The sequence below is a fragment of the Balaenoptera ricei genome, chromosome 1 (assembly GCF_028023285.1).
Source record: "Balaenoptera ricei isolate mBalRic1 chromosome 1, mBalRic1.hap2, whole genome shotgun sequence".
NCBI lineage: Eukaryota > Metazoa > Chordata > Mammalia > Artiodactyla > Balaenopteridae > Balaenoptera > Balaenoptera ricei.
In genome coordinates, this window is record NC_082639.1 from 14,196,929 (window position 1) to 14,217,245 (window position 20,317).

At 55.5% G+C, this 20,317-nt stretch overlaps 1 protein-coding gene across 1 annotated transcript in view; it reads left to right on the top strand.

The window, feature by feature from the left end:
* The window catches only part of PAX7 (paired box 7), a 98,409-nt gene that overhangs the window by 71,118 nt on the left and 6,974 nt on the right, over window positions 1-20,317 (top strand). Inside the window, exon 8 of the mRNA XM_059895226.1 lies at window positions 19,472-19,718. Within this exon, the coding sequence (XP_059751209.1) occupies window positions 19,472-19,718 (247 nt within the window). The remainder of the gene's footprint in view (window positions 1-19,471; window positions 19,719-20,317) is intronic.

Genomic DNA, 20,317 nt, shown 5'->3' on the forward strand with positions numbered 1-20,317 from the left:
TAACGCACTGTGTGACCTTGGTAGATGCCTCTCCACTCTGGGCCTCAGTTTCCCTAGCGGTGCAATGAAAGTGAGAGACCAACTTCTAGAAAGGAAGTCCGTGATCAGTGGTGATGGTGTGGGGTCAGGGGTCAGCCTGTGGAAAGGCTCAGAGTCCGTGATTCCCATGGGTTCTTTGTATGAGCACATGAGTCACAGCCTCTAGGTCTCCGGGTGGGGGCCAGCCTTCCTCTCCACCCTGCGCCTCCTCTCCACCCTCCTGGGGCCCCAGCCTGGGCCTGGTGAGCTTCCCAACAGGCTGGGGGTTTAGCCAACCAGACCTGCCTGGCTTGGTGGGAAAGAATGCAAATAGCGGATTTGTCCTTCTTTCTGATTAGCACGGGGCTGGGGGCTCTGAACGAGACAGTCCCGGCAGATAGAGGGGAAGAAAATGAGAGAGATTAGCATTTAATACAGCAGGCAGACTCAGAACTGCTCAGGTCCGTCCCTGGGGTCCCCAGCAGGAGGGAGGCCTCTGGGATGGCAGGGCAGCCGGACCTGGGAGGCCAGGCATGTACCCAGACAGGAGAGGCGGGGTGACTTTGAGGGTCCCCAGAGGGCCATACTGTCCCCTGCCTCCAGGCCTTTGCACCTGCTGGTCCCTCTGCCTGGGTCTCCTCCACCATCCTGTCATCACGTCAGACTCACTCTTACTTACTTTTAAAGACTTGGTCCCTTCCAGGAAGCCTTCCTGCACCCCCTTATGCTGGGTTAGTTGTGCTTTCCCTGTGCATTTATCACATTTTATCAGTATATTAAAAGTACCTGTATTGCTAGACAAATATTAAGTAATAATAATAATGGTTCAATTTTTTGAGCCCTTATACCACAGGCCAGGTGCTGTGCTAAACCCGTTATATGGATTATTCCATTTAATCTTCATAACATCTCCTTTGGAAGGGGAAGGCCTGGAATTATTTCTGTCTTGCAAATGAGGTGGTGGACAGTGGCACCGTGCAGTTTAAACAATTTGTCCAAGGTCAGGAACTAGCAAGTGTCAGGGCCTGGACTTGAACTCAGACTGCCTGGCCCCAGTGACCACGCTCTTAGCCAGTACATGTCACAAAAATGGTCTGTTTCCCACTCGCTGGTGAGATCTTTGAGGGCCCCAAATTCTTTGATCTCGGCTATTCCCAGTGCCCTAAGAGGCAGGAGAGGAGAGGTCAGGATACCAGCTCTGGAATCCCTGGGCCTGTGCCCAATCCCCAGGACCGTCACTTTCTAGCTGGGTGCTTCCAAACAGGTTCTTCTCTGCCTCAGTTTCCCCCTCTGTAAAGTGGGGCTAATAAATAGTTCCCATCTCATAGAACCAGCCTGAGGAATAAGCGTGCTGATAGATGCAGAGCAGGTTGGCATCTGGCACAATGCCGGGGAGCTGTTTGCAGATGGGGGCTCCCAAGGCCACACAGTGAGCTGGTGCAGGGCCAGGCCCCCAACTAACTCTTCTCAGCACCTTTGAGTTCCCCTGCTCCTTCCTGCCTCCCTGTCTACCCTCCTGCCCTGCCCCAGCCTCAGCCCCAGGGCTCCCCCCTCTCTCCAGACCCTCCCACCAGTCCCTTCTCTCTGCTGGCCCTCGCCCCAGCTGGGAACATTTCTCCAACACCTTCAAGGGTTTGGGACAGCTATTCCGAGCTGCCCCTGGGAGTTCTGCTGTGGGGTTGGGGCTGATGGGGAGGAAACAGGCAGAGGAGGCTCCCCTCCTGGGGCTCCTGGGAGTATCCGAGACCTGGGCTAGTGTCCCCCAGGTATCGCGAGCGACCTTTGCAAGGTCAGGCCTGAGTGCCACCCCAGCTCCTGTGGGGTAATTCGGCCAGCCACCACCACTCTCTGCTTCCCTTTCCTTCTCAGTGACGAGGGCCAGCACTTTCTTTGGAGGGAGGACCGTCTCCACCCCAAGCCCTGCGCAGGCAGGCTGCCCCGCCCCCCCCCCTCCTCCAGCCAGTCTCCTCTCCATGTGCCCTCCCTCAGCCCAGAACGCGCTCTTGGGCCCAGCTGATGGGAAATTAACCGCTGCTTTCTTTTCTGCACTGATTTTCTTCTGCTTCCTTGTTCTCTCCTTTTCCCGTTTCCTCCCCCCAATCCCCAGCTCTCCTGCTCCTTTTCCCCTTTTAGCCCCATCTGCATCCGACCCTCTTTTGCTCCATCCTTCCTTCTCTCAAATCCAGTCCCCCTCCCCCACTCTCCTCCTCCTAATCTCTCTCATTCTTCTCCCGCAAACACCTCTTCTTTCTCCCTCTCCAGCCCCTCCCTGCCCCTCACCCTCTGCCCCCTCCCGCCAGCCCCTCCCGTTCTGTCTTCCCTCTTCTCCCCTTCTCTCCTCTCCAGCCCGCTGATGGTGGGCTCCAGGCAGGGACTGGGCGAGGTTCCGGGCCCGGCCGACCCGGGTCGGGGCGGGGGCGTCGAGGTGGGGGGATCGGGCCGGATCCGCGCGGCCGCCCCCTCCCCGCGCTCCGCCGCCTCCACCGCCGCCGCCGCGCGCCTTTGATCCATGGCCCGAGGCCGCCTGACAGTGGAAAATGCGGGGAGACAAAACCACTCAGTCAAAGTGATTCCCAACAACTGTCTCCCCGAGATAAGGACGCGCTCGGGCTCGGCGGCCTGCTTAATTCCTGCGGCCCGGGCCTGAGATCGGGGAGCAGCAGCGAGCCTGGCCGCCGCCCGGAACGCCGGGCCCGGCGCGGGGCGTGCGGTTGCGGGTTCTGCCTCCGCTGGCCCAGCCGACACGCGCACGGTGGTGGCCGGTGGCCGGTGGCCGAGGGCCGGGGGAGCGAGTGCGCTCCGCAGACAGGCACTTCCTTGCTTGGTAGCGCCCCCAGTGAGGGCTTCCTCCCTCATTGCCATCCTCCATTCAGTCGCTCCTCTTAGCCAATGGTGCACTTGCTGGGATGTTCTCACCCTCCCTTCTCATCACTCAGCCAAGCCGTCTTCACTTCCTCTGAGAAGCTTCCCGTTCTCCAGTCTGGGTGGCCGCACTCCTTCCCAGGGTAGCAGTTTTGCCTCTGAATTCTAACTTTCTGGATACTGCTCTCTCCCCCTAAAGCAAGAACCAGGCTTTTCTGGGGGCGCGTGGCCCCAGCACAGAGCCTGGCTCATAGTAGGGGTCTGATAAACAGCGGTGGGCCCGCATTGGACACAGCATCCATCGTATGCCCAGCCCCACGGTCCCTGCCTTCAAAGACCTTCCAGTTAGTTTGGCAAAAGAAAGCAAGGAAACCAGGAGCCAGAAGCCTCCAGAGAAGAGGGGATGCCCCAGACAAGAGGGTGTGGGGAGATAGGGACGTATCTGTGGCCCCTGCACCCACCTGACAAGAGAAATATGTTTCTCGGGGATGCCAGGCTAGACTGGACTGGACTGACCACCTGGAGGTCCATCTTTGCTTTCCCACCACCTTCCTTGGCAAGCTGGGGTCTACCTTGGAGGTTCAGGAGGTGACAAGAGGTCAGATGATGTAAAGGGAGAGCGAAAGGGAACCTTCACAATCCCAGCCTAAAGCCCCAGGGCGCTGTCTGTTTGGGACAGAGAGAGCCAGCATGATCCGGGTGATGGCAGGGGCCAGAGGTCATGGGGAGACAGAATCCCCATCTCTGGGGGTGCAGGCAGGATCTGGTTTTGTCAAGACTGTTGGAGAGTGGGTTCTTAGAAGGGTAGGGGATTCAGTTAGAGTCAGTGGTTCCCAAAGCTGTGCATCAGAATGATCTGGAATGCCTGTTAAAAATCGAAATTCCCAGGCTCCACCCTGATGGGTCAATACAGTAGCTCTGCTGTGGGAGCAGGGGAATCTATATTTTAAAGAAGGCACCATCCAAGGCAGCTGGTGTGAGGTCTGGCACATCCAAGGCACCGGATTAGCGAGCCTTCACCTTGTCAACATCGCATCAGCACCTTGACCCTCAACCCCCTTTCTTTAGGAAGTGACTCAGGGGCAGGGCTGTTTGAATTGAACTGAGACCCCTCTCCAGCAGTCTCCGGGCTGGAAGGCTCCCTTGAAGTAGTTAACCCACTGCCTCCTCTAATAATAGAGACACCTGCGGTAGCCCTCCACACTTCTCACTGCCTAGAAGGACTCAGGGATTAGCAGGGCTTTCCCGCGGGCACGGTGGGTGTGGCAATGGCCGGATCCTTCCAGAGGGTCGGTGGACAGCATTTACAGTCATCTCTGCCTCTGCTCCAAGTGGCACGGGCAATCCCTGCTTTGACACAAAGCCCTGGGAAACCTTTCCAAGGATCGAGCACCAGGCAAGGAGAGGGGAGACCCATCCCTGTCTGGCCCCTGTCCCTCCATCCTGCTCGTTTGTTGGGGGCCAGCAGAGAGCGTGGAGGCGCAGCATGCGGGCGACCCTCTTGCCAGACCGGGGTGTGACCTGTGGCATCGGAGGATTAAGGTCCCACGAGAGCCCTGGCAAGTGTCTTGCACAAAGGGGACGGTCCAGGCTGAAACTGAGACGTGATGCCTGAGGGCAGATGTTCCTGAGCCTCCCCCAGGGGCTGCCTTCCCTTCCCTATCACAGATAATGCCCCCCACCACCCCTAACTGCCCAGGCATCCTTCCCTGAGCCCCCTGGATGCTGACTCCCACCCTAGCCAACTCCAGTCTCCCTCTCTAGGCCTCTGGAGGAAGCGGCTGTCCCAGCTGGGGTCCCACCCTGCTCCCCCAAAGAAATGGGGTTACTTCTCTAGCACCTTTACTGTTCATAATAATTACAACAAATCCCTGATTTGTTCAGAACCAAAGGAGTCAACGATGTGCTTTTGCCCCCATTGACTATTTGGTCCTCACTGAGCCCTGAGGGCCTGGAATTGACAGAGGGGCAAAGCTCAAGGTCAGCAGCAAGGGACAATGTTGGAATCCAAAACCCAGGTCTGCCCAATGCCAGAGATTAAATTCTGTCCTCTGTGCCGGGCTACCAGAACAGAACCCTTGCCTCTCCAGGTCTGGTCTGCACTTGAACAAGCTCCCAGGGGATTCCCATGTTCAGGAAAGCTTGAGAAGCACTGGCTGAAATGACCTCGTTATGCCCTCCCAGCTCTCAGATGCCCCATAAGCTCCTTGAGTGACTCAGAATGGACCACCCTGGGCAGCAGAGGAAGGGGAAAGGAAGGGGCCTTGGAGGGAAGCTGCCGAAATCCCTCAGAGGAAGAAGCAGGGGAGCAGAGGAGGTCGGCTGAGGGTTCCTCCAGCCTGCAGTCCAGTGCTGGGCTGACAGCCAGCTGGACCAGGGTGCTGGCCTGGCCTCCCGGCCTAGTGGAAGAAGAGAGAAGAGACAGAGAGAAACAGAGAGACACCCAGAGGCCAAGAGACAGAAATGGGAAGAAAGACAGAGAGAAAGAAAAGGAGACAGAGCAACCCAGAGAGAGTGTGCAGACAGGGGCTGGGACAGGAAGGAAAAGGCAGAAACAGGGAGAGGCCGGGGTGGCGGCAGTGATGGAGTCAGAGACACAATTGGAGGGAGATGAACGCACAGAAATGGGACGGGGACGGGGAGCCGAGCCGGGAGGGAGGACCCCAAAGCTGGAGGAGGGGAGGTGCAGAGGGCTTGAGGGAGACACATACCCAGCTCTGCAGTCAGACTCAGGTTTGAATGCCAGCCCCACCACCTCCTAGCTGTGCGGCCTTGGGGAGGGAAGGAACTTTACCCTGGGATCCTGCCAAGGATCAGCGGGACATGGGAACCTGCCAGAGCACAGCTACTCTCCATGCTCCTTCTCTCCCCTGCGGTCCCGGTGTCCATGGCAGGGACCTTTTCTCAAGCCCAGGCCTGAACCCCAGATGCCCTGCTCCCAGCCCTGGCCTCCTGGTGTGGCAGTGGTTGGTCTCCAAGCCCCCAGAGCCCAGGGTGAAAAGTCTTGGCCTTTTGATGAGTGTTTCCCTTTAGTTCCAGATGCCACCCTGACAGGGGCTCCGCTGTGATTAATGTCCCCGCCCCCACGGCCTGGGACCTGCCCCTCTTCCCCAAGCCAGAGCTGGTGGGTGTGTGGGCAGCATAGGGACCGAACCTTCCAGAATCCCCTCCTGGTTTTCCCTCTTCCTTGACCCTTCCTCAAAGCCACCCTCAGAGGAGCCAGTTCAACTCAGATGAGCTGACTTTTCATCCAAGTCCCCGTTTTCTCATCTGTGTGATATTCATAATCCTGCAGCCATGGTTAGGAGGCTGTGTCAGCAAAGGGCCCTGAACCCCTCGGGGCAAAGCAGAGAGACCTCTGGGAGCCTGCTGGGAGGACCCTACAGCCCTGATAACAGAAGCACTAAAGGTGGACATAGGGCACAGAAGAACAACTTTGGCTCTGACAGTGACCCCGGGAGGTGAATTAGACAGTCATCAAACCATGTAGGGGGCATACAGGCTTCAGCCATTTGAAGGCTCTTATACATAGTGGCAGGGGAGGGGACCGTGGATCGTTGGGGGTACTGCCAGGTGGTTTTGGGGACTTCTGTCAGAGTTGGAGACCACGGTTGGAGATGCAGGTTGAGTTCAAATTGGTCGTGGTCGAATGGGAGAGCTTTAGATAATAACTCTCCAGTTGGGATGGGTGGTTACCAGCTGTGTGATCTTGAGCAAATGACTTGACCTCTCTGGGCCTCAGTGTCCTCATCTATAAAATGTGGATGACAGCAGTACCTGTTTCACAGGGTTGTTGTGAGGAGAGAAAATAGGTTAACACGGGAAATGCTTAGGACCCTGCTTGGCATGGAGTAAGCACTGAAGCCTGTTAGCTGGGATTACAGATGGTTGGTTACCTTTGGAAGTGCAGTCAGCACAGGGTCATGGAGTTGGATTGTACTGGGAGTTGGGAAACCGGCTGCATTGGGGTGCATGCGGTAGAGGATGGGGTGGGCACTCCATTCTGGTTCCTACCCCACCTTGCCCAACCCCCTTCTCAAATAACCCAGGGCATCGCCTTCCCAGCCCGCAGCACCAGCAGAAAGCTGCTGTCTCCTCCCGCATCTCTCCCAGCCTGGGGCCTGCAAAGAGACAGCATCTCTCCGTGACCGTCCCCAGACTCTTGTTGTTTGGTACATCAGAGCCGTGGGCACGTTTCTGCTAATTTTGTGGCTGCCTTTATCAAATGGGGATTCACAGGCGCTTTATCCTCGATAAGTGGATTAGTCGGTGAGCTCAACAAGATGGTGTGGGACGCAGGGGCTGCTCCGGAGAAGATATTTGTTTCGCAGAGAATGGAGCCTGCGTTGCCTTCCCTGGGCATGCGAGGCAGGCAGGGCGGTGAAGTAGCTGGAGAGCCGGCCCTCTGAGCTCCTTCTCCCCGGGCAGGGGAGCCCTAACTCTTGGGAACTCCCTACAGGGCAAGCAGGAAGTGGGAGGGAGGCTGGGTCCCCGGAGAACAGGGTCCCTCTGGGGAGGAGAGAGTGGAACCCCGAGTTCAATCCAGCTACCTGTCATCCCTGGGCTCATTTGGAGAGTGTCAACTCCCTGGGCGGCAGCTTCCTCCCTATCTCCTACCTTCTGATGCCTTTGTCTTCCCTCCTCCCCTTCCTCCTAGCCTTTTGCTTCCCTTTTGTTTCTTTTCTTTCCTCCCTCAAATACCTCCGAAGGCTTTTTGCTAAGTATTGTGAACCCAGACGTGGATGAGACGTGGTCCTTGCTTTTACAGACAAAAGAACAAAACCAAACCCAGAAGCCTCCGAACATGGCAGCAAGAGGCAACTCTGCTTGCACACTGGGCTTCTCAAAGTTCTCTCCAAAGTCCGAAGTGTGTTCCCCCAAGGCCCTGGGGGTGGGTTCTAACAGATTTTTATGTATTAGCTTTAAAATGCAGGCTCATTTTGCATGCTTTGCCACTGTGGGGCTATATTTGTTGACCATCACAATAAAATTAATTAGCATCAGGGCAAGTCGACACTCCAGGAAGTTGTGCCATGTTCTCTTGTGACTTGGCATGGTACGTGACGCCATGCAACATCATGGATGTTGAGACTGAGGGAGAGGCAAAGATGACTGGACGTGTGGAGTTTGGGTGACCAAGAGGCTGATGTAATCGTAGACAGATACAGGGAGTACAGGAGGAGGATTGGATCAGGGTAGATGTATGGAGGTCAAGGCCAGGGGGCTGCCCAGGAGAGAGCTCAGGGCAGAGATGTGGATTTCAGAGGCCTCTCTCTATAGAGACCCGGAGACGGAATAATATGCTCAGGGGGAGAGGAGAGAAAGAGGCTGGGAGGATGCTTGGTCCAGCTGTTCCTTTAGGCTGGATGAGAACACGGGGGGACCCACATGTTTTCTTTTCCCCCTCCATTTCTACTATGGGTGGCCGGGATCTTGAGGTCCCTGCTCTGTGCTGCAGCAAGAATCTGGTTGAGGGTGAGGGGGGGGAGCAGAGACTCTAAGAAGGAAAGAAAAGGATGGAGCAGAGCATCCCGGGTCCCCAGCTGGTCCTTAGCAGCGTCTGTCCTCGCCAAGCTGCCTCCAGCTGAGTGTGATTTTGCTATTTATTTACATGTAATTATTGCTATGAGGTGCAGATATTAACGCTGTCAAGAGCAATTTGCTCTGACATTTTTCACTCACTGAGTGCCCCCGCCACTCTCAATGGAGCCCAGGGCTCTCCCAGCCCGGGCTGCTGCTCTGCTCGCTCGGTGGCCGGGCCAGAACCACCCAGCCGGCAAGGAGTGGCGTCAGTGAGCTCACCCGGCTCCTCCACAAACTCATTAAACTTCGAAATTGAATTTGGTCCGGGAAAGGGCTGGCTGGGCCCTGCTCCACCCGGCCGAGGCTGGCTCAAGGCCTCCCTGCCCTGCCTTCCTCCAAGAAAACTGGGCAGGGGCTGGCGGCTGAGGCTGGCAGAGGGCAGCTGGTGAAGCCGGTGGAGGGTCATTGTCAGAGAGGTGGGAGAGGACGCAACCACCAAGGTGGCCACGGCATAAGGGTCAGGCATGGCGGCCGGAACCCTCTCGACCCCGTTACCTGCTCACCCTACAAGGAAACCAGGCAGCTCTAACTTCGGGGGACGTTATTGCAATTGACTGCTATACCCACCTAACAAAGACTTCCCTGTGGGGCCCGGCAAGCACCTTAGGCAGCCTGCAGGGGGTGGTACCATGCGTGTAGGAAAGGTGCCGAGCTGGCCCTGCAGTGGGTCCCGGAGATAGATGCTGGAAGGAGAATCGACTTTGGAGTTACACCTTCCAAGTTCAAGCCCCAGTCCACCACTTCCTGATTGTACAGACTTGGGTGAGGTTTTTTAGCTCCCCTGAGCCTCAGTTTCCTGATCTGTAACATGGAACAGCCAATACTCATATTTTATTGAACCTAAGATGATTTGATGGTGGCCCTTTCTTGATCTTCTCAGAAGACCTCAACAAAACCTTTGCACACAGCTGGTGTCACTGCTACCACAGCCGTAGCAAGGTGCTATGGATGGTGAAATGCATTCCAATTCTAGAAAGATGAAAATCCACATTGTTCTGATAGCTGTGGTAAGGAGTGAATGGCAGCGCTGCCCGCCCATAGTAGGTGCTTGGCACGTAGTAGGTGCTTAATTATGGAAGGCTATGATCGGGTTTCCTTGTGAGCCTCTTGATAACCAGGGGCTGTTTTATACAAGAGGACACTGAGGTTTGTTCCTTTTTTCACTCGTTCTTTCCACTTAAGGGACTTTGCTCCTTGGAGAGGACCAAGCAGGGCCTGAGCCGTCATGGCCGTGAGTCCCTAACGCGTTGTGATACGTGCCAGCTTGTCTGCCCAGGTACTAACGAGGCCTCCCTGCCACCACTCACTCCCTGCCATGGCCAATCTGCGTCCTCGTCTCTGGTAATTACCGAGGGGGAGCACTCCCACCACGCCAGGGGGCCCGAGAGCCCAGGCCACCGTGTCCCCCTCCTCCTCTCCCAACCTGGGCCCGGCCAAAGTCAAGGAGGCCCCCCTCCCTCCCCCTCTCAGCCCTCCCGGCTCCCCCTCCTCCCTTCAGCTCAGCCAATTAGGCCCCTGACACCTGGAGCCACTGACAAACTGTTTCTGTCACTTGCTCTCTGTCTTTCATTAGGGCCGCAGAGGAGGGGGAGCTGGAGGGGAGGGGGAGGAGATGGGATCTTTCATGCTTAGTAAGGCCAGATACATTAATTACAAAACGGCCATTTGCCGCGTGAAAGTGTGCTAATTAAATTTATGCAATCATTATCTTTAAATAGTCATATCTTTCCCGGCGATCGGCCCCTTCCTTCTCCAACCCCACCGCCGCTCTGAGAGCGGAGTTGCGCTAATCCCCATCCGCCATTATCAGGCCATCAGAAATGGTCTCTGAATCCCACCGCACCCCCATCAGCTCCAGCACCCGCCAGGGACCAGGAGCCCTTGGACCCATCCTGGCACAGACCCCTTCAGACTTGGGCCAACCCAGGATCCGCCTAGGGAGGGGGAAGCCAAAGTCAGCCCCCGCCCCACCAGTGTTTCTAGATGCTTCTAGATGTTTCCAGATATTTGGAGGTTGACATCTTGTAGACCAAACACTGGGAATTTGTGTGTGTGTGTGTGTGAGAGAGAGAGAGAGAGAGAGTCTCAGCTTCTTGGACAATGAGTGGGAAGTCATTTTGTGCATCCCCCCATTTTCGAAACAGCCTTTAGCTAAGCCGTCAAGGACCCCTTGGGTGAGGAGGGGGCTCTGAAACCCACTGAGCTGACGGGAGAGGAGGGACCTTCCATTTATTTTCATCCACCCAACTCTGTGCCAGGCCCTGTGCTGGGGATAAAAGATAAGTAAATTCATTCATTCATGGATTCACTCACTCAATAAATATTTGTTAGACATCTACTGTGTGATGGGCACAGGGAATAAATAGGACAGCAAATGTGCCTCTAGCAGCTCTTGGTCAAATCCAAGGTCAAGGTCAGTCTGTGCCCAGGGCAGAAAGGGGGACCACGGCAGGGCTGAAAGTTTTCTCTCAGTGATGCCCTTTTTTGGCTTCGTCTCTCAGAGCGTCTCCTTTCACACATCAGGAGGTTCTTACCACAGTCTTGGCTGAATCCTTCCTCTGCAGAAATTATTCTCCCTGCTTTCCTCTCCAATCAAACAGAGCCTGACTCCTGAGTCTTTTTGGGTCTGGTCTGTGGAACTCCCACGTGGAGGGAGGAGAGAAGCTGGTGGACTCTGGCGGTGGGGAGGGCCCTCTGGGCCAGAGATGACAGTCAGTGGCCAGCTGTTTCCCGAGCGCCCTCTGAGCTTCTGAGGTCCCCAAACCCCAGTGTGTGCCCTTGGTGAGATCAACTAGAGGGGCAGACTGGACATGTGCCCAGACATACGTGCTGTACCCATTAGCAACACTCACACATGAGAATCACAAACGATACTCACACACATGCACACACAATACTCTCACATGAACTCAGGAGCACACATACAGAACTCATACCTGCACACGTACTCTTGTGTACATGCGTGCACGTACGTGACACACATGTCCACACCATATTCACATACATGCACACACAGACTCACAAACACACATACAAAATTCAACTAAACATACACACAATACTTTCAAGTGCACCTGCATGCATACACACCCACACTAGTCTCACACATGCAATATCCCCCATATGCTCCCATATAATACACACACACACACAACACACATACACAGAGCTAAGAATGACCCAGAGCCACATATGGTAAGTGAAGACCACAGCCAGTGCAGGGCAAGAGTACTGGACTAAAAGTCAGGGGTCAAGGGTTCTTGCCCCAATGCTGCCACTCATCCCCTAGGTGATTCTGGGTGAGCCCCTCCTAAGCCTCAGTTTCCTCATCTGAGAAATGGGGTAACAGTGCTTCATAGAATGGTTCTGAGGCTTAAAGGGAGATGGCTTTGGAAACTGTAAGGTGCTGTGCTCATGCAAGAGAATGGCCTTCATGGAAGACTGGGTGGGGACAAGCGTGAGGGGATACAGGAGTCGGGGCTGGGGTTGGGGTCGGACAGGGGAGGGATGCTTGCATGGGCACCAGCTCTCCTGGTTGGCAGGGGGCTGCTGTGTGAGATGTGGCTGGTGGAAGGTGTGGTAGGCGAGGGCCACAAGCAGAAAGATGGAAGGTGAAGTGGGGGGCGGCGACAGGGAGACCTGCGGGAAATCTTGTTTGGATGCTCAGAGTCAGCACCCGAAGCCCATTACCGCTGTCCACAGGAGGCAGGGAGAGGGGAGGGGGCCCAGATCCTCTTAGCGGAGAATTGAGCATGAGAGAGGGGGAGCAGCGGTGGTGGGCGTCTCTCTGGGTGGGTGATTTCTCGCTTGCACTAATCCCAGCATGGAGCTGGGGACAGGCGGCGGGACGGGCGGGTGTGTGTTTGTGTGATGTGTGTCTGCGGTGTGCGGTGTGTGTAGGTCTGCTTGCCCGTGTGCATCTGTGAAGTGTGTGGATGGCGTAGGGGCGGGCAGTTGTTCGCGTGTCTCATTCTTTGTGTGTCCATGTTGGCTTGTCTGTATAATGCTGTGCTTATCCCGGTATGAGTGTCTGTGTGTATTCTGTGTGCATGCCCGTGATTTCACCCACACGGGTGTGGAGGTGTAGTCATATTGTGTGTGTAGCAACAATAGTGATGATCTGAGAGCAGTGGTTCTCAAAGTTGGCAGCATACTAGAATCATTGGAGGAATGAGCTTTTAAAAATCTCGATTACCAGACCCTCAGACCAACTAATCAGCAGCTCTAAGGGGTGGGGTCCTGGCATCAACATTTTAAAAGACTCTCCAGGTGATTGCACTGGGCAGTCAACATGGAGAAGCAGTCTCCCAGCAGACAAACCCCAGGGGAGCCGCCCTGTGCCTTCTCCCCAGCTCTTAGCCTGCCCTTACGGGGTTTATCTGGACACAGAGATGGACTTCGGACCCCAGACGCTGAGAGACCAGGGCAAGTCATGAGCTGGGCTTCCCCGGCTCATCCTCAGCCTGGGACAGTCTGTGGTCCAAAGAGACATATTTCATGTAATGCAGACGGAAATTGTGTTCCATTCCTGGCAAGCTGTGCCCTTACCTTCTCTCCCTGACAATGGGAACAGGCTGCCCCCAAACATGCCCCTCTCAGCTCGTGTGGAAGTCAGGGGGATGAGTTAGTAAGCGGGTGGACCAGGCAGGGCTGCAATCAGACCTGAGGCTTGGAGATCAAAGCGCTTAGTGTGCCAAGCCAGCCGGTCATTTTGGGGCCAAACCGGAGCCTGCCAGTAGGAGGGGTGGCCGTCGTGAGCCCCAGGACCGGCTACACTGCTGCTAGTTTGCGGGGACACTCTGCCCGAGTGCAAACCATTGCTCCTCTTTGAGCCTCGGTTTCCCCATCTCTGAAGATGTGCCAATCTCCGAGGTGCCTCCCAGCTTTCATGTGTGTATTTAGATGTGCTTACGTGCAGGTGTGTGCACAAAAGTGCATTGATGAGTTTAAGAAGGGTAGGTGGGCGTACATGAAGTTTATCATGACAGTTTATTGGAGTTTTGATGAAAAGCCATGTGGTGATCTGGAGAAGAGGTGTTTTGAGTTGTCTCACCTTCTGGGATGCAGCTGTGTGTCCCTGTGGAGGTGCAGCGTGGGCTGCTCTGTGCGGTGTGTGTGTTGTGCAGGTATGTGAATTCTGGGCCCCGCTAGTTCTCAGCTGGAGACTTCATAGATTCGCCACTCTCTACAAATGAGCACATTCAGGGACCCTTGGGGACCAAGACAAGCCATGACCTGGGCCTCCCCAGACCATCCCCCAGAGGGGTATGACCTGTCCGCATGACACACGCCTTGCTCCCTTTCCAGAGTGCAGGCAGAGTGATGCGCCATTCAGAAAGCACCCACTGTGTGCCTGGGCCCATGGGGGAGAAGAGATAGAAAAGACAGGGTCCCTGACAGGGAGGAGGTCCCTGACAAGGAGGAGGTCCCTGGGCCTGCCTTGTCTCAAGCTATGTCCCATCTAATCCAGGTGGAAGGTCGGGAGAGAGGAAGAGGAGGGGGAGAGCTTACATTTACCAAGAACAAATAACATGCCCGGCACTGCGTAAGCATCCTATGTGCATTTACTCATTTAATCCTTCCAATAACCCTATAGGTAGCTACAATTACTATCATTCCCATTATACAGATGAGAAAACTGAGGTCCAGAAGGTTAAAGAAATTGCCCAGGGTCACAGCTAGTTAGCGGCAGAGCATGGATGCTCATGCAGATATCCTGGCCCCCAATGCTGCAGGGAAGCCCCTCAGAGCACTCACTGGCCGAGTGCCTTCAGTGAAACCGCTGCCCCTCTGAGGCCTCAGGGTCCCCTTCTGGCATTGCAGAGGCGGGGCTCCCCACCTGCTGCCTGGTCGCTGGTCCCGTGGTCCTTGGCCTCATTCTAACCCCAGTCTCATCTCCAGGTCCACCGTCCTGACCTCACCAGTCTCGGCCCCTGCCCCTCCCTCCCCCCTCTGCATCCTGCCATGGGCCCACTCACCCACCCCGAACCTGGCCATGGAGCCCCGATGATGGTGATCACCCCTTCTAATTGCAGCCTCGCTCCCAAAGCCACTTTCGGTTATCACAGAGGGTGCAGATCTCACAGCTCAGCCTCCTCTGTCCCAGGCCCTCGGGGCCAGCTCAGGAACGGAGGGAATTAATTACATTTTTCCCAACCCCTTCTTTTAAAGTAGGGGAGCGCCAGCACGTCCCGGGGGAGGGGGCGGTGAGCAGAGGATGTGGAAGGGGGGCTGGTGCTTGGCTCCCGCGGCCCCCACCCCCCAAAACCTAGAAGCCTCTCCCCGGCGGCAGAAGGTGGCGGGGTGAGGCCGGCCCCTTATTGATTTAGTCTGGTGGAGGCTGGGACTGATTTAGAGCAGAGGGAAAGGAAGGGGCTTGGGGTGGGGGGGCATGGCGGGTAGAGGGGGAGAGGAAGGGATGGCTGTCACTCAGCCTGACAGACAGCCCAGAGATTTGCCTTCAGATAAAACCTTACAGATGTGGAGGTCGGTATTGATTTTGAGTTAGTAACGGTAACGTACCAAGAAGTAATACATTAGTGAAAGCAAGGTCACCGGGAAAAAAGTAAAACCCACCGGGGGAGAGGCCTTAGCATACTGGAGGGGGGTGGATTACCGCATCAGACCAGGACTTCCTCAAGTTCAAAAGTTTGCAGGCCCCAGACCTCGGCTGGGCCCCTAACTCTGGGCAAACGCTTCCTGCTTCCGCAGGCAAAGAGGGACTCCCGGGGGCCTATGGGCCAGCCACAGGCCGGCGAGGGCCACGTAGGCCTGCGGGGCTCTGTGCAGTGCGGTGGCCGAGGGCCTCTCTCTCTCGTGCTCTCCAACACAGCTTGCTGTGGGGAAGAAACACAGCTAGGGGTCAGGGAGACACGGGTTCAAATCCCAGCTCTGCCACGTACTGGCGGTGTGATCTCAGGCACTCCTTTTCACGTTCCTGTGCTTCGATTTCCCCATCTGCAGAACGGGGGTAATAGCCCATTTGCTGGAGAAGTCATTCAGTGCTCCCCTCTCCCACCTCTCTTTAGGAGGGTCCAATCCCATCGGCTTGGAAGTGGTCATGCCTTGAGACAGGGGTTGGATGCAAGGGAAGCCCTTTGATCCCCAGGCCTCCAGGCACTCTGGAAGAGAGCAGGCAGATGCTGCACGCCCCCCATTCACACCTATCCCAGATGTGGATTTGATTTGATGTTCCAGGGCAAATCGCATTGAACAAATCCCATTACAGGGAGAGCTCCCTGGGCCTGAGCTGGTTCTGAGCTGTCTGTTAATGACCCAGGGCCCAAGCCCCCCGAGCCACTGGGCACCACACGAGCTCCTTCTGACAAAGCATTCCAGGAAGTCTTGCAGCTCCGAGGATCTTCAGTCTTATCGTTGACCTTCTTGCTATGTCGCAAACCTGCTAGGCGTGTTCCAACCTCAGGGCCTTTGCACTTGCTGACTCTTCTGCCTGGAAAACTCTCTGCTCTGTCTTCCCTTGGCTGGTTCTTCTTGGCCTTGCTGAATCTCACCTCTCTGGGGAGGTCTTGCCTGACTACTCCACATACTCTAGTTTTCTTCCATAGCGTTTATCAGTATCATAAATTATATTATTTGTTGATTTATTTGTTGTCAACCTCCTTCACTCGACTGGCAGCTCCAGGAGGTCGTGGCGCTGCTACTGTTTATTACTGTATCTCAGTGCCTGGCTTAGTGTCTGGCACATATTAGGTGCTCAATAAGTATTTGCTAAGTGAATATGCATGAATTCAATAGGATTTTCTGAGCTTATAGGATGTAGCAGGTACAATGTAGGCACTGAGGCTGCAATGATGGATGAAACACAGTTCCATCCTGCCCTCAAAGAGCTCACAGCCCGGCCCTATCTCTAGCCTGGCACATAGTAGCAGTCTGTGAAACGTTTGATCAGTGAATAAGTGAATGAATGAAGGATGTCTTCCAGAAACACTGTATGGTTTGGGATAGCTGGGCCATAAAGTGCAAGGTAGGAATGGGTGGGAGGAGTTGGGACAGGCAGGTAGAGGTCCAGTCACAAGAAGCCTTTGCCCTGTTTATCTGGGAGGTATGAGGAGCCACGGATAATTCAAGCCATGTCGTCAGATTTGGTGGCGGTTGTCTGTAGGGCTCTGCTTTGCAGGATGAGTACTGGGTCTATGCACAGCTCCCAGCCCATCCCCCAAAGCACCCATCTCCTCTCCCTAACCACGCCCGCTTTGTCCCCTCCATCCCATCCTTTCTGGGGGTGGCATCTGGGTGCTGTGCAGGAGATAAGGATTAAACTGGGGTCTCACCAGAGCTGACAAACCCTCACAAGAGTCTCCCCAGCCCCACAATTGTCGTTTTGAAGGAAGAGAAATGGGGGCCTGTGTGTTTTCCCTGAGCCTCTAAGTTTATTCCTGGGGCCCAGGCCTCCTTGAAGGGAAGAGCAGGGTTAGTGTTTACATGGGGTAGGAATGAGATGATGGTGATTTTCTTAATTTAGATGGAAGGTGAGGTCTAGATTGGGAACCTGACAGGCAACCTGGAAGAGAATCTGGTCTCCTAACCCCAGGGCAGTGTGAGATTCCTGAGTACCGCACCCACCCCCTGCCAGGCCCACCAAACACACACACCAGCAAATTCCTCAGACCCAGGACCCCATCTCAACAGTCAGAGAGCAGCAAACCCAGCTCAGCGGTGTCAGACGTCCTCACACACCACCCCCTTCACCGGGTCCCTCTCGCCAGCACCCCAGCACCCCTGGGTGGGCCCTGCCGTGAGAGAGGCCTCGGAAGTGTGTTCAACAAAGAGTGAGTTTGGGAGAACTCAGCTCCCTAAAAACACCCAAACTAGTCCAGGTGTCTCCTCTCCCAGACCCATCCCCGTGTGTCTTTGCCATCTCACTGGGTTGACACCCCATGAAGTCCCACCTAAACCCCACCAGCTGTGGTGGAGACAAAGTCCAGCCCCGGCGGGCCTGGTGCCCTTGACATTGGCTCTGGGAGAGGGTGGAGAAAGAAAGGACAGAGGAGGGGTGACCCCCAGGGCTGAGGGGAGCGTTCTGGGTACATTGTGGGAAGAGTCAGGGGGAGGCTGTGCTCATGGCATTCCAGAGGAACCAGGCCCCCCAGGGGTGAGGGACCCCACCGCACACACCCACCAACAGCTGCCAGGGAACAAACATCTGGAGTGAGAACCTCTACCGTGGTTAAAACCCATCTTTGAGAGTCAGACTTGCCATTATCAGGGGAGTGGGGTCAGGCCTGGACTGCTCCCTGGCAGACCTGCTGTGAGATCTGGGGAAGCAACAGCCCTTCGTGGGCCTCAGTTTCTCCATCCGAGAAATGGGCCCCATGGCTCCACCCCACACCTCTCTGCAGGGCTCTGCACCGGGAGAGTCACACGAGTCTGTTGCTAAGAGGAGGGAAAGGTAAGGAGAAGGGGAAGAGGAGGATTAGAGGATCTGGGGCTGCTGATACCTGAGCACTTTCCACACACACAGCCCGTCTCAACCTCCCAGCCACACTCTAAGGATGCGGACGGTCACAGGGGTTACAGGTCACCCCTGGCGGCTGCACAGCCAGTAAATGGAGGAGCTCAGTGTCTGCCCCTGGCCTGAGGATTCCAGATCCATGCCCTCCACCCTGCCCATGCCTCATGCCTGTGGCAGGGATGGGTCAAAAATGGGAAGGTGAAAATTTTCACAAGTTGTCTAGTTGGCAAAAAGATCATTGCTCCAATGCCCAAAGCCTGCTTTCTCCCCAGGGGGCGGGGTGGGGACAACAGAGAGCACACCGTGTGCCCAGCATGGATTGCAGCGTGGCCCTTCAGCTCCGTGCTGAGCAGATTATCAGCAAGACTGACCACCCCTGGTCCTGGGGCCTCCCTCCCCATAAAGGGTGGCATTACCAGGAGGTCATCAGGGTCCCGGGCCCTGCAGGTCAGGTCCACAAGGGCTGCCTCTCTATCCCCCTCCCCCTCATCTCTCCTGGATTGACCAGGACACCCCACCTGCACCTCACCCCGCCTGCACCTGCTGCCTGCACCGCCTTTCCCGCTCTCTCTCCAGTAGCTGGGCCACCAGGATGCCTGGGTGCCCTCCTCTGGGCTCCCACAGTCCCCTCTGCTGCCTCTACCATGCCCATCATCACTCCGTATCCTGATGATCTGTTGCTAGTTGCCACCCCCACCAGACCCAGAGACTCCTCCGGTCAAGGTCAGGGACCATGGCTGTTCGTCCTCTGAAGTCCCAGGGCCCGGCCTGAGGCCTAGAGCCATAGTCATCATCAGTGCATGTTTGTTGAATGAATAAGTGAACACACCAATGAACCAACACCAGGTTTTTAAGCTGAGTTTCTAGAGACAAGCCTCACCCTGTCAGCTGGGGTTGCCAGCACCGATGGTGAGTTCCTGTTTGCTAAACCAGGCCAAGCAGGAATGGGGTGATGGTCACAGACATCCGGGAGCTGCCAGAATCGATGCTATTTGAAAGCATTGGCCATGTAGGGGCAGAAGCTCAAAGTCAAGAGCATAGTAGGCCTAGCACAGGATGGGGGGGGGTAAAGCTGGACAGATCCAGAGTCTTTAACCTTTGTGTTGGAAGATGGGGGCATCCCAGTCTGATGGGAGAGACATAATTAGCTGGTTCATTCATTCATTCATTCAGTCAGTCGTTCATGCATGTATACATTCATTCATTCAGCAGACAGAAATAAGGTGCCCCTCAGAGCCAGGCCCAGGAATAGAGAGGGGGACTATGCCTGCCCTGCCCCCAAAAGCTCTCCGTGGACGGAGGTTCCATGGGCCAGGACCTGACCAGGGAAACCGCTAACCATCTTACCCACAGAGGCAGGCCAGCCAGGTAAATGGAGGATCTCAAGTCTGCAGGGACCTCAAGGGAGCAACTCCAGCAAAGGCCTGTCCAAGGCCAGCCTGGCATCTGCCCTGCTCACCCTTGCGTCTGCCAGGTCCTTCCTCCGAGCCCCCAACGCCTGCCGCGGCGCCAGCACTGACGGTCTCTCCCCCGCAGGTGATGAGCATTCTGAGCAACCCCAGTGCGGTGCCACCGCAGCCCCAGGCCGACTTCTCCATCTCTCCGCTGCACGGCGGCCTGGACTCTGCCACCTCCATCGCGGCCAGCTGCGGCCAGCGGGCTGAGTCCATCAAGCCGGGAGACAGCCTGCCCACCTCCCAGTCCTACTGCCCGCCCACCTACAGCACCACCGGCTACAGCGTGGACCCCGTGGCTGGCTACCAGTACGGCCAGTATGGCCAGAGTGAGTGCCTGGCGCCCTGGGCGTCCCCCTCCCTCTCCCTGCCCTGCCTGCCTCCAAGGATCTCCCGCTTATTTGTAGAGAACAGCAAGGTGGTGCTGGGGTGCTGGTGCCCATTTCATAGGTGAGGAAACTGAGCTCCAAGAAGGCGGAACGGCTGTCCTAAGATGATGCTGAGACACTACTACTGTCTTAGAGCCGCGCCGCCCCATAGGAACATAATGCGAGCCACCAATGTCATTAAGATTCCCTAGTGGCCACATTTTACAAGTGGAATGATTTTTACTAACATTTTTTATGTAACCCAGTATATCCAAGAGATGATCATTTCGATGTGTAATCCGTACAAAATTAGTAATAAGGTTTTTTTTACATTCTTTTTTTCATACACTGTCTTTGAAATCCAGCCTATTTTCATTCAGATGCTGTTTTCATTGGAAATACTTGATCTGCATTTAAGTTGCATCAAATTTACAACTGAGGAAGTAGATTTACACACCCAAGTTGTTTCAAATATACTGAAAAGTTTCCCAACCACTAAATTAAAGCGAATTTCAGTTTTTAAATTTAAGTTGGATAAAATGAAATCAAAAGGTAACATT